Raw genomic sequence first — 12,567 nt, forward strand, 5'->3', positions numbered from 1 at the left:
ATTAATAGAATTTGACATTATTGGCATCGTAGTAAGTCAAGATCAAGACAATGAGAACTTAACGATTTGTTTTCATGGATGTACTGAAGACTGTAGATAAGAATAGGATCATGTGAATCACTATAAAAAAATGGCCATATTGCACATCCTACAGGTTGCACGGGCCTATTAACAACGGGAAGGCAAAAAGATGTTCATCCGAGCCAACCATTCTCATTTTCTTATTTTGATATAGCTGATCGACGAAGTGAATAAATATGATTGTACTTCTAACACTGAATCTATGGAGGGTAACTACTAAACTCCCTTTTCCCAAATTGGGAAGAAGTATCACCAACTTTAGAACTATATTCGACTGGCGGAAGGATTAGGGTTATTTTACTGTTTCAGGTGATGAATTTGATCCCCGGGAGATGTCTTCATTAATGCCGATTTATTTTTAAAATGAGCCGGTCGGGGGACCCTTTTTCTCGTCAGATATGGATTGTCAGATATATACCTATATACCCAACGGTAGTAAACATTCGACCCTTGAATTTCATCCTTATTATTCATGATTTTTTTTTAAGTGCTAGTTTAACACACGAGTATATGGGAAATGTTTTAGGCCCCTGACACCTATATAGTGAAGCATTTCAGGATCTCAACGTCCACTTGCGTTTCCATATGTCAACGACACATCCTGTTCACAGAACCAGCGCCATTTTGTACGATTTAAATGGGTAACGAACTGATCGCCACTTTGGTCTGTCATTGACTGTGTGTAATAAATAGCTAGTCTTAAAATACACCTTTTGAGGTAATTCAGAGAATGAATTGCCACTAATTTTATCGATAAAGAGAAACAAATGTTAATGAGAGGGAAGTATATATTTTGCTCCTTTGTAACACAACTATGTTTGGTATATACGACTTACGAGTCTACTGAGTAGCGGGTTAGCATGTTATCATCCAAGGGGGCTATTTTCGAGACTATATTGTTCAGAAGTTGCATAATGGGATGGGAACCTGGCTGGAATTGAGTACTTTAGGACTTGAGGTGGTGCTATATAAAGGCTGCATGCTCGCATTTGCTTTAACGCCATGAATGTTGGAAATGGAAATAAAAGAAATGAAATGAAATTAATAATGTCATTGAGACGAAACTGGTCAGCGTTTGCGCATGCGCAATACGGTTTCCGATTGAAATCATTGCAATGCTGACGTTGTTCTTCGAGTTCTTCCGTCTCCCATGGAACCGTGATGAATCGTAAACTCCCTATCGTTCGTGATCGTCTCTACATTGTATCGATATCAGTCTGAGTCGTGTAAGAAGTGGCCCTTGCTTCGGGCCCCTGATGCCAGTGGATGAACCCCATGATTTAAAAGTTGCCCGAATGTTCAAGCACTAGCTTTGGAAAAATAATGGACATAAATGAAGGTTAAAAGAATAGGAGAATCTCTCCATGGAAGACGTTTTTGTTAGGGATTGATTGAAGTTCAAATAGGGGATAAAATGTTTAAATACAGTAATTTTAATAGTTAAAAAAGAGATTTATTCTGCAAGGTAGAAAGCTGTTTTGCCACATGTTGGAATAATGATAAAACATTGTAGAAAATATATATAGGGAAGAGGAATATAATATTGCATAATTGGCAATACATCTTCAGAAATGGGAACAGGTTGATTTAGGGTAACGAATAAATGCATATATTTTATTTTACCTTTTTTCTTTTCCAAGTATGTACATGTATTAAACAATGTTTTGTAACATTAATCTTATGTTATTATGTAATTTTCAGTAAGTGCGATCAAATGTTACCTTTAATAATTATTTGCAATATTTATATCGCTTTGTAATGTTTTGTTATAGATCTATGACATGTTTGATTATGAATATATTAAAATTAAAAAAAAAATGTTTCAAAACAAAAAAAGTGATGAATCGTAAACTCCCTATTGTTCGTGATCGTCACTATATTATATCGATATCAGTCTGAATCGTCTAAGAAGTGGCCCGTGCTGCCAGTGATCTCCTGGATGAACCCGGGAACCGATTCATCGAACTCGGCAAGGTAGAAGTTTCCCGCTATCGGTTCACCGAGGTTACACTTCTTGGCGAATTCACGGGTGTTCCAAGGCTTTCGGCCGTCGAGTCGCCGGGGCTTGTAGGGAAACTTGGAAAACGGGTCGATCTTACTTTCTTGACGGTACACCAGGTAAACATAGCGATGAAATCCTGGAATTAATTTGGAAAAAAAAGTAATTTTTCAGATAAATGAAATAATTTTCTCAATTGATTATTTTTTTCTCATGTACAAAAAGATACAATTATTTGAATAAGATCGTTATCGAGTGAGGGATTGTGTCCACATTTCAAGTTGCAAGCCCCCTCCCCATACATAGTATACTTATAGCTATATTCAGGGTTTGGGTTTGGGGTTTGCACAAACCACTCCCTTAGAAAAGTAGATAATTTCGTTTGATCATTTGGGAAGGAAATTATGACTATTTTTCAATCGAAGGATAGGCTTGTATAGTTTTATTTTTTTCTTTTCTGTTAGTCAGGGGCCGCGGAAGTGGGGGGAGGGGGCTTCAGCCCCCACTTTTTTTCTCCGAAACTTTTGTACAAAAAAGTAAATATGACCATATGATTGTGATTTCCTGCATGGTCAACCGCTCCCCCCCCCCCCCACTTTGGCTCAAGTGAGGTGGGGGGGAGGTATTTATCCCAATTTAGCATTGATTAGATATTTCCGATTTTCCATATGGGATTTTGCTATATGGTAAAAATGTGATATCGTTCTTAATATCGTGAGATAGGACACGTGTTATGTCTATTGCGCTGTCTGCTTTCACACGAGACGATATTTTTAGAACAATACGATTTTGACACCTTACCCTGGAAAAAATGCACGTGAAATCGGAGCAAGGCACCTCTGGTTATTTAAAAAAGGCCTGGATATTGATTTATATAGTAACACTGCTTTCATTCAACAACAATGAACTTTGATTATAGTCAGGTCTTAGGGCTGTTAAAGGGGCCTAACAATAGTCGCGCGATTATTTGTAACCCTTGTGGTCGTTTGCAATTGTATTGCAATATATATATAATAAAATTGCGAAGATGCACGTTCTGTTTACAAGACAGTAGAGAGTTTCGCTCCTCGATGCATGCCCGATTCGAAGACACAGTAAATGTATTGAAAATGTCATTTAATTGACAATGAACAGCTGGGAATCTTCGTCGAAAATTGGTGACTTGCACTTCACGGAACAGCAGTTTCGTCCTAAGTTTCGGAGCTGACCAAACATTGCAAACAAGTCATGTCGTTTGTTCCAGAGTCATGGACGAAACTGCTCTTTTGATTAACCAATATTCGACAAAGACCTCTCGGTTGTTCTTTCGGGTATTTGACAATACATTTTCTATGTTCTTGAATTCGTCGTGCGCCGTGGAATGAAAACTCCCTACTACCAAGAGCGGACGCCATTTTGTCTGAACAATGTCATGAAAACCATCAGATTGGTGATCGGATGATTTATCGCTTTTCATGCACAGTTTGCATAGGAAATGTCACAGTCACATCAATACAACCGATTTTAAACCGATCAAACATAATATCATTGGAAATATTGGGATAGTTTTGATGGACCTGAGATCGGGTCCCTCAGTGTGACTGCTACATAATGAAAGGGTTCATGACATTTTCCCGCGACAATTGCTCCTCTGTATGATCCACATATCATTTTAATGACCAACAATTTACCCTTGTCATGCACCACACCTAAACCTACCATTTAACACTATTGCAACCCTAACCCTAGACGAAATAAAGTCCGGAGCAATTGTCGCAGTAGCAAATGTGTCACCAAGAAGAGTTCCCGTCTTGTATCGTAAAGTCCCTATAAAAAAAAATTACCCGTTCCTTCCGCCGGGCCCGATTCAAGGTACTCGGCATGGACCTGGCCCTTGACCATGTTTTCTCCGGGGACGTTGAAGACCAGCCAATGCAGCTCCTCGTCGACCGGCTCACCCACGGGTCCGAGGTGGACGAACACGATTGTGTGGAGGCATTCGTGGCGGGCACGCCAATCGATGACGGGTATGGTGTGGACCTGAATGAAGAAGAGTAATGAGAGGGTGATAGAAAGAGAGAGAAAAGGAGATAAATTTATAGATACAAATAAGGAGAGGGGGAGCAACGGAGGGAGAGGGGGGGGGGGGGGAGATTACCACGCAGGTATAGGCAACACATTTCTTTATTGAATAGAGAGAGGGGGGTATACAACCCCCCCCCCTCCTCTTTTCACAAAATAATGCGTGTGTTTTAATTACGCGAATTTAAACTACAAAGTTTGGATTTCAAAGAGGCCTTTTTGGAACCATGATGGTTTGTCGTTGCTAGAAGCATATCCAACAACATTGGCAAATACATACAGCTGTGGAAATGTATTAACGCAACCTTGAACACAATTACTTATTGAACTTTGGAAATATCCAATTTAAACATATTGTCAATGCACTGCACAAATCTATTGACATTTTCTTTTTCTTTCGCACTTTTGTTTGGTATACAATGGAAATAAAGTCAAATAAATTCACCCTTGAATAAGGTATTTCATTTTCGATGTAGATGTCAACCCTCGAATGCTAACGTTGAAAGTTGATGGATTTTAAGCACAATCAGAAGTCATAAGGCAGACTATGACTTTTTAATGTAGCAGAGGAACTCGAGTAACGATCAAGTAACATACAAAGTCCAACTCTACGTGGATAAAGTTTAGTGAGATACAATGTGCAAAGTATGTTTGTTATTTTCTCTAGTAGTATAATCAGAATACCGAAAATGCATGGTGAATAACTGCAAACAAATTCTGGCGTAAAGATAGAGAGAGAGAGGGGGGGGGGGGTATATAAAGCAGAAAGACGACGAGAAAGGGGGGGCAAGATACAACTGGGGAGAGAGCTGGGAAGAAAGAGGGAGGGGGATAATGATGTATTTGATGATGATTAAGAAGTGTTTGATGATGATGATGGTGATGTCCTTGATGATAGTGGTGGTGATGAAAATTTTTATGATGACAATGATGATAATGATGATGGTGGCGATGACGATGATGTGTTGATGATGATTATGATGATGGTAACGTTGGTGGTGATGTTTTCGATGATGATGGTGACGATGTTTTTGGATGATTATGGTGATGATGATGGTGGTGATGTTGTTTTTTTATGATAATGATGGTGATGTTTTTGATGATAATGATGGTGATGATTTTTTTTAATGATGATGGTGATAGTGTTTTTGATGATGGTGATGGTGACGATGCTATTGATGATGATAATGTTGATGATAATGATGATGATGACGATGTTATTGATGATGATGGAAATTATCATCATTGTGGTAATGATGGTATAGTAGTAAAGATGTCTGAGATGGTAATGGTGATGCAAAGACGGTGGTGATGATGATGCGGAGGATACTGATGATGATAATAGTGATGATGATGATGATGACGGTGGCTATATAGACGATGGTGATGAAGAAGATGATTGTGCTCATGATGATGATGATGATGATGATGACATATAGCAGTACAGTGGTGGTGATGAGAACGATGTCGTGCTAGCTTGCTAGGCCTCGTTTAAAATGACTTCCCTTACCTGAGTCGGGGTCAGAGTATCACCCGGGTAACACTTTGTGCGAGTTCTTTTCCATTGCACCGACAACACTTCCACTGGCCGATCGTCAATGATATCAGGCACGATCTTGTACTCCCGAAACTTATCCATTCTCCCTTCCTAAACCAGAGCTCCCTTCGCAGACAGTAAACGCACACAAATGAAGAACAAAATCACCAAAACATATGTAATATGAAATTATAATATCGGTGGAGATGCTATCGATCATTCATGCATGAACTAATCCCAGCTGTGATGGGTTAGTCACACTATTACGATATCGAATATAATATCAATGAAGGCGCTATCGATCATTTATGTATGAACGAAACCCAGCTGTGATGGGGAGGTCACACTTCAACGATATTAGAATAATATCAGTGAAGACGCTTTCAACCATTTGTGTAGAGGTCACACTTCAGCGATATCGAATATAATTTCATTGGAAGGGCGTCTCATTTGGATGTTGCACCAGGCCTAAGTGTGTTTTTATATTGATTTAACACTGGCACAATTTTCATTTTTTCTAACCCCCCCTTTTTTTTTTGGGGGGGGGGTCAAGATGCAATGAGGTGTGGCAACTTAAATCCTACAAATTACTTGCCAATGAGGATATTCCCAAAATACTCTTTTATTTTATCAATAATAATAATAATTGGCATTTATATAGCGCTTTATCAATCTACGACTGTTCAAAGCGCTTCACAATTATTATTACCCGGTTACTGGATTCATAGCATTATTCAACTTGGTTCTTTTTATATCAGGAAAACTTCACAGTATATATAGCATCCCCCTCCCTCCTATCTAGAGAAAAAATGTCTGATCTGATTGTAAAATTATGCAATCGTTTTCATAAAACCGATTTTAAAGATATAATTTGATATGAATATCGCTGACACTTTTCTACACCTGGCTAAGACCCATATTAACATTGAAAAGGATAAAATGTTGGGAAACTATGATAGGTCGTCTTTATATTGTCCTGCCATAAATTCGTGATGAGTAAAAGCCATGCCATACTATAAGCATTTTATTTCTCAAATTATTCATTTAATTTTATTTACTCATAATACGTACTAACCGTGTAAATATAACGAAAGACATGAAATGATACAGAAAGCTTAGATGATAATAAATGCTATTATCACAAGAATATAAAAACAAGCGAGTGGGAACAAATAAAAAGAATAGTAAGTTTTGAACTTAAAGCTGCTCCTCTAGTGAAGTTATATTGCATGATACAGTATATCAAAGGGATTAATTTTTACAATTGAAAACCAGTGTACGTACTCTTATGTGAATCACTTGTGCACTTTTTGTCAGTGAAGCAAAGACTAGGTGTGAAGCAAGGCTTGTTACAATTATAACAATATCATTTACCAACTGCCCATTTTTTGTGAATGAATAAATGCATTATAGATCGTTTAAAAAGTGAGAAATAATTCGATTGCTTGGGGATGTTCACATTATTTAATTTAGTATTTAACTTGAGACTATTGATCGATTTGAATATTCACGGCATAATCATTTCACTTTGAGCCGAGATTGAAATCGATATTTCTCTCGGGATGGTACTTTTGGATGGGAGGGGGTGGTAGGGAGTTTCCTTTTTTAAATGATTTTTTAGTGATTATAATAGAATAGAAAAGAAAAGCGATAAAAGAAGGAAAACAGGGTAATGGAGGCAGGATAATCTCAATATAGATCACCCCGGCATTGCCTTGGATCCAGGATGGGGGGGGGGGGGGTACGTCCCGTGCCCCCTTTAAAAGTGATAGCCAATATTTTGGATGTAAACATGTCGTTCATACACAAATGACCCCTCCCATCAACTATTTTTATTGGGGATATATCATTTTTAATTGAAAATCTTTTTTTTTGGGGGGGGTGGGGGCTTGTCAAATTTACTTCGGGAAAATGAGCCCTCTCGTTGGAAAATCCTGGATCCGCCCTTGGGCACCGTCCCTAGGTTCCCAAAGGATAATTTAATGGTTTCCAGGGGCATTCATCCCTGCTCTAGCAGAAAATAAGAATTGAAGTGAATTTTCAGAAAACACGTATTATTTTTTATTTATCATTATTTATTCATATTTTGGATGAATAGCTCTTACCTTTAATTGTTTGACTGCTGAGATGATAAGGAAGGTTTCAAATGGATTGCACGTACATATCTGTACTTTTACGACGGGATTTGATACTACATACTCCAACTCCAAACTACAATTATTAGCATGTTTGATGGTGAAAGTCCATTTTCTTTTCAGCATGTGATTTCCTTATCAGTTTTAAATAACATGTACTCGTGGTAGAGAAAAATCGATTCGGTTTTGTTTTTTTTTTCGGTTGGAAGTATTGGAATGAAGCCATAAACACCAAACCATTTTTTTGTTACAGTTTACACTGAAAGCCTCTCTCCTACATTCATTACATAATAAACTGCGGCAAAGGTTTACACTAACAAGCTCACACTCTCTATATTGAAGGCTCGCACCCACACCCTCACTGCATACACGGTTTTTTTATTGAAGGCTCCCACACACTCCATCACACCCACACTAACGCACACTTTTTTAAAAAACAAGTGCACACCTAGTTACCAATAATGCATATAGCATTTCCATTTATTTGAAAGCAAGATAAAAGAGCATTGTAGATTAAATGCTTTGCTCACGGGCTTAGGTGCCGCGGCCAGGGATCGAACCCCGGACTTTCCATGTATAGCAAGGCGCCTTAGACCACTCGGCCACGGCACCTCTACACACGTGCACGTGGGGTGGGTGTGAGAATGTGGTTGCACACACGGCTTTATTAAAGGCTCTCACACACTCCATCACGTCCGCACTAACGCACACACCTGGAGGCTCACACTTTCACACCCACCCACCTAACCACGCCCACCTTATTTTGAAGGCTTACACCCACACCCACACTGCAAATACTTTTCATTGAAGGCGATCACAACATCATCACTGCCATACAAACGAACACACTCTGATTGCTCCCACTTTCACACACACACACATCCATCACGCACACTTTATCTTGAAGGCGTACACCAACACCCTCACTGCACACACGGCTTCATTGAAGCCTCTCATAGTCACGAAATCCATTACACTCGCACTAACGCACACACCCTGGAGGATCACACTCCCACACCCACCCACCTCACCGCACACACTTTATCTTGAAGGCTTACACACTCACACTCACCCTCAATGCACACACTCTTCATTGAAGGCTCCCAAAAATTCCATTACACCCACACTAACCCACACGCCCTGGAGGCTCACATTCACACACACACACACCCATCCCAGACTCTTTATTTTGAAGGCTTACACCCACACCCACCCCCACACTGCTCTCACGACCCACAATTGGCTCTGAAAATTCAAGCTCACACCCACATGCATTCACTGTAATAATAATAATAATAGGCATTTATATTGCGCCATCTATCTATAAGTATTCTATCCCGAGGCGCGTTGTTATTATTATCATTACCCCGGCTTTAGCTCGAGCTGCCTCTCAGCGCTCGATGCATTCAAGGAATTAATCCTGCCGGGTACCCATTCGCCTCACTTGGGTCGAGTGCAGCACAGTGTGGATGAATTTCTTGCTGAAGGAAATTACGCCATGGCTGGGATTCGAACCGACGACCCTCTGTTTCAAAGTCAGAAGACTTATCCACTGGGCCACAACGCTCCACATAACCCACACACCCACTCTACGTTGGAAGCTGCACACACCCACAATCACTAAGCACACGCCGCAGGAGCCCAGCCACAGCTTACATTCACTATTCACACTCTTTCCATAATAATCAAAGTCTTACATCCACATTCCCACACCCACCCCACGCGCACGTACTCTACACATCTTTGCGCGTTTAAGGAGCACACATCCATGTTATAAGCCTTTACCATTACGCGATAATCGGTGGTTCAAACAGAAAACGCTAACCGGACACGCCCAGAACACCCGTTGGGCCACTTTGTAAATCAGTTCTATAACTGAACGGGCTACCCTACGTTAATAAAACTGAAATAAATACATAAATTCCTGTAAACATAATAGTCGCATTCCGATGACCGTCATATTTGTCCCAATTTTTGTCAATTATAATTTCACTTAGAACCATTTTGCTGGTAGTTTTTATAATACTCACTTTGATACTTCAATAGCTCGTCGGCAGACATTTGAAATAAAATCCAAACGTAATAACGGAAATAAACAACAACAATAAAAAAGAAAAGAAATGCAACATTTGGTTAAGCTTTCGTATTGCCTTCATTCATTTTGAAATGTATAAAAAATTTTACAGTCGATATCCCTTGAATATTCTCACCTGCTCACCACACAAAATAAACCTTGTTTACTTCTTTATAATATCTGTCTATTATTACTCTCGACAGTACTGGCCCTCGAACGCCGAGGATGTCTTTTTCACGATAGGTCACGTTACGTACGTAACTTGATAAGGGTGTCAAAAACACAAAAATAATAAAAAAAGGGTATTTATATCGCTACGAAAATTACGTGTTTAGGGTCGAATTTGCGGGGAAGATAAAACAATATTAAAATGTTTTGTAAAGGATGTCCTTTATGCCCCAACACTTCGTGTTTAGAGTCCGATTTGCGCGAAGTGTAATTGACTACAATTCGTTATTATTTTTATAAACTTAACTTTTTGTATTATCACCTGGCAATAATTACGATTATCATGTTTTATGTATTTATTCATATAAGTTTGGTTGCCTTTTACTTTGTACATTTGATTAATGGCACGGCCCCAATGTAAATCAGACTGTGTATCTGTTTGGATTTTTTACCCTGTGAAAATAAAATTTATCTATCTATCTTAGTTGGGGTCGTACTAAACCAAATAAGGTAAAGCCGACGACCGAATGACCCGTAACAATAAAATATTCCTGTACTTGTTTAGGGGTTTCATTTCAGGGAATATTTGCCAAGAGTATCGTTTTGTTCCCAATACTTGTTAAGGGTAGGGTTTCACACGCCAATACTTGTTAAAGGACATGGCCACCCCAACAAAAACTTTTGAATAAAAAGAGAAAAATTCAAAAAGCATAATACTCAAAATTTCATCAAAATCGGATGTGAAATAAGAAAGTTATGACATTTCAAAGTTTCGCTTACTTTTGACAAAATAGTTATATAAACGAGCCAGTTACATCCAAATGGGAGAGTCAATGACATCACTCACTATTTCTTTTGTATTTTTTTTGCCCTTCCTAGTGAGACTACTGAACAATAATTCAAAGTAATTAGTCACTGGATGAGTCGTATTAATGTGCAATATAAATGGATATGACATATGTTTCAATGAATTTGATAATTTAATCATTTGTAATTATGTTTGTATTTTTTTTTTTTTTTTTTGATAAATATACATTATAATTCACTTTTCTGTATACCCATTTCCAATCCAATATCCTATTCTAGGTGATAATACCAATTCTCAATTCAATTCAATTTACATTTCATATGCTCTTGGAAATTAAATTTACAGTCGTCTTTTATTTTACATTCTTTCTTGTAAACTACACTACCAGTCGCACTTCTTTGGGGCCTGTTTGCCTGTTTCAGCCGGAGAGCAATAGTGTTAGCTGTTGTTCTCTGGTTGGGGAAGGTAGACAGGTGTCGGGGAGGTGTGACTGGTACTGTATGTAAAGTGTATGTGCAAAATAAATGGAAATGTAACTTTTTTGATGAATTTAATAATTTAGTAATTTGTAGATATCATTTTTCTCAATAATTATATATAATAATCCATTTTCTGTATATATTCAGTTTTAATCTAACTTTCAATTCTAATTGGTATCAAGTCTCATTTCAATTTGCATGTAAATACTCTTATTTTGATATGGAAATGAAATTTACAACCGATTTCAAAATTTGTATCAATCCGCTTTAATTTTGAGGTAATTTCGAGTTTATAATGAATCTTCACCATGCATACCAATCAAGCCTAATTTTTTCTTAATATAAACTTCTTTCATAAATTTGGATGTACATTTGAGTTTTTAAAGTTTTTAAACTGTTGATGCATTATTTTCATATATTTTTGAATTCATCTAATTATGTTAAATTACTAGAATTTTTCGAGAATACAAGGCTACTCAAATATGCACTCCGTGAAACCTTTATTTTTGCAGTTTTTCCATAACTTTCTACACGATATTCAAATTTTTGCAATTTATTTCTTAAAACACTATTCTTTATACCAACAATTTCAACTTCAAGTAAAACTATATATAAGTTCATACTCATTGGTTTATCATGTCTCAAAATTTTACTGGAGTATTAATTGGTTATTAGACATTTCTTTCAAAAAAATTGTTTATTTTCAATGTTGTTGCGGTTATCATTTACACAAATATTTCACTGTTTATGTTTATATATTATGTTTTTACTTTGTAAATCTTTCTCAATTCAGCCACTGGCTGCGATGAAATGATAATAAAACCTTCAATTCAATTCATATGAAATATTTGTATTTTCTCGTCATTGTCATGTGAAATGAAGTTTCATTCCTCCCTGAACGCGTGCAATTCCATTATTTTAACATTTTGTGCTTCAGACAAGGAGGTCCTAATCGTCAAATTCGTAAAAATTGAAATATTGTATAATTCAAACCCTAAAAAACAAAAGAAATAGTGAGTGACATCATCGACTCTCTCATCTGGATGTAACTGGCTCGTTTATATAACTATTTTGTTAAAAATAAGCGAAACTTTGAAATGTCATAACTTTCTTATTTTATATCTGATTTTGATGAAATTTTCAGCATTGTGCTTGTCTGATTTTTCTCTATTGATTCAAATCAACATTTTTCTGAGGTGGACTTGACCTTTAAGGGGTGCATTTT

General features: G+C 37.6%; 1 protein-coding gene across 1 annotated transcript; it reads right to left on the reverse strand.

The window, feature by feature from the left end:
* Positions 1–1,635: 1,635 nt before the first annotated feature.
* On the reverse strand, positions 1,636–5,829 carry LOC121412790 (protein D2-like). The gene is made up of 3 exons (XM_041605555.1): positions 5,652–5,829; positions 3,904–4,099; positions 1,636–2,219 (listed from the first exon to the last, which is right to left on the reverse strand). The coding sequence occupies exons 1-3, from the start codon at positions 5,778–5,780 to the stop codon at positions 1,972–1,974; spliced, it is 573 nt and encodes a 190-aa protein (XP_041461489.1). The 5' UTR covers positions 5,781–5,829; the 3' UTR covers positions 1,636–1,971.
* Positions 5,830–12,567: the final 6,738 nt, after the last annotated feature.

Source organism: Lytechinus variegatus, chromosome 4 (assembly GCF_018143015.1).
Source record: "Lytechinus variegatus isolate NC3 chromosome 4, Lvar_3.0, whole genome shotgun sequence".
In the NCBI taxonomy this organism is placed as follows: Eukaryota; Metazoa; Echinodermata; class Echinoidea; order Temnopleuroida; family Toxopneustidae; genus Lytechinus; species Lytechinus variegatus.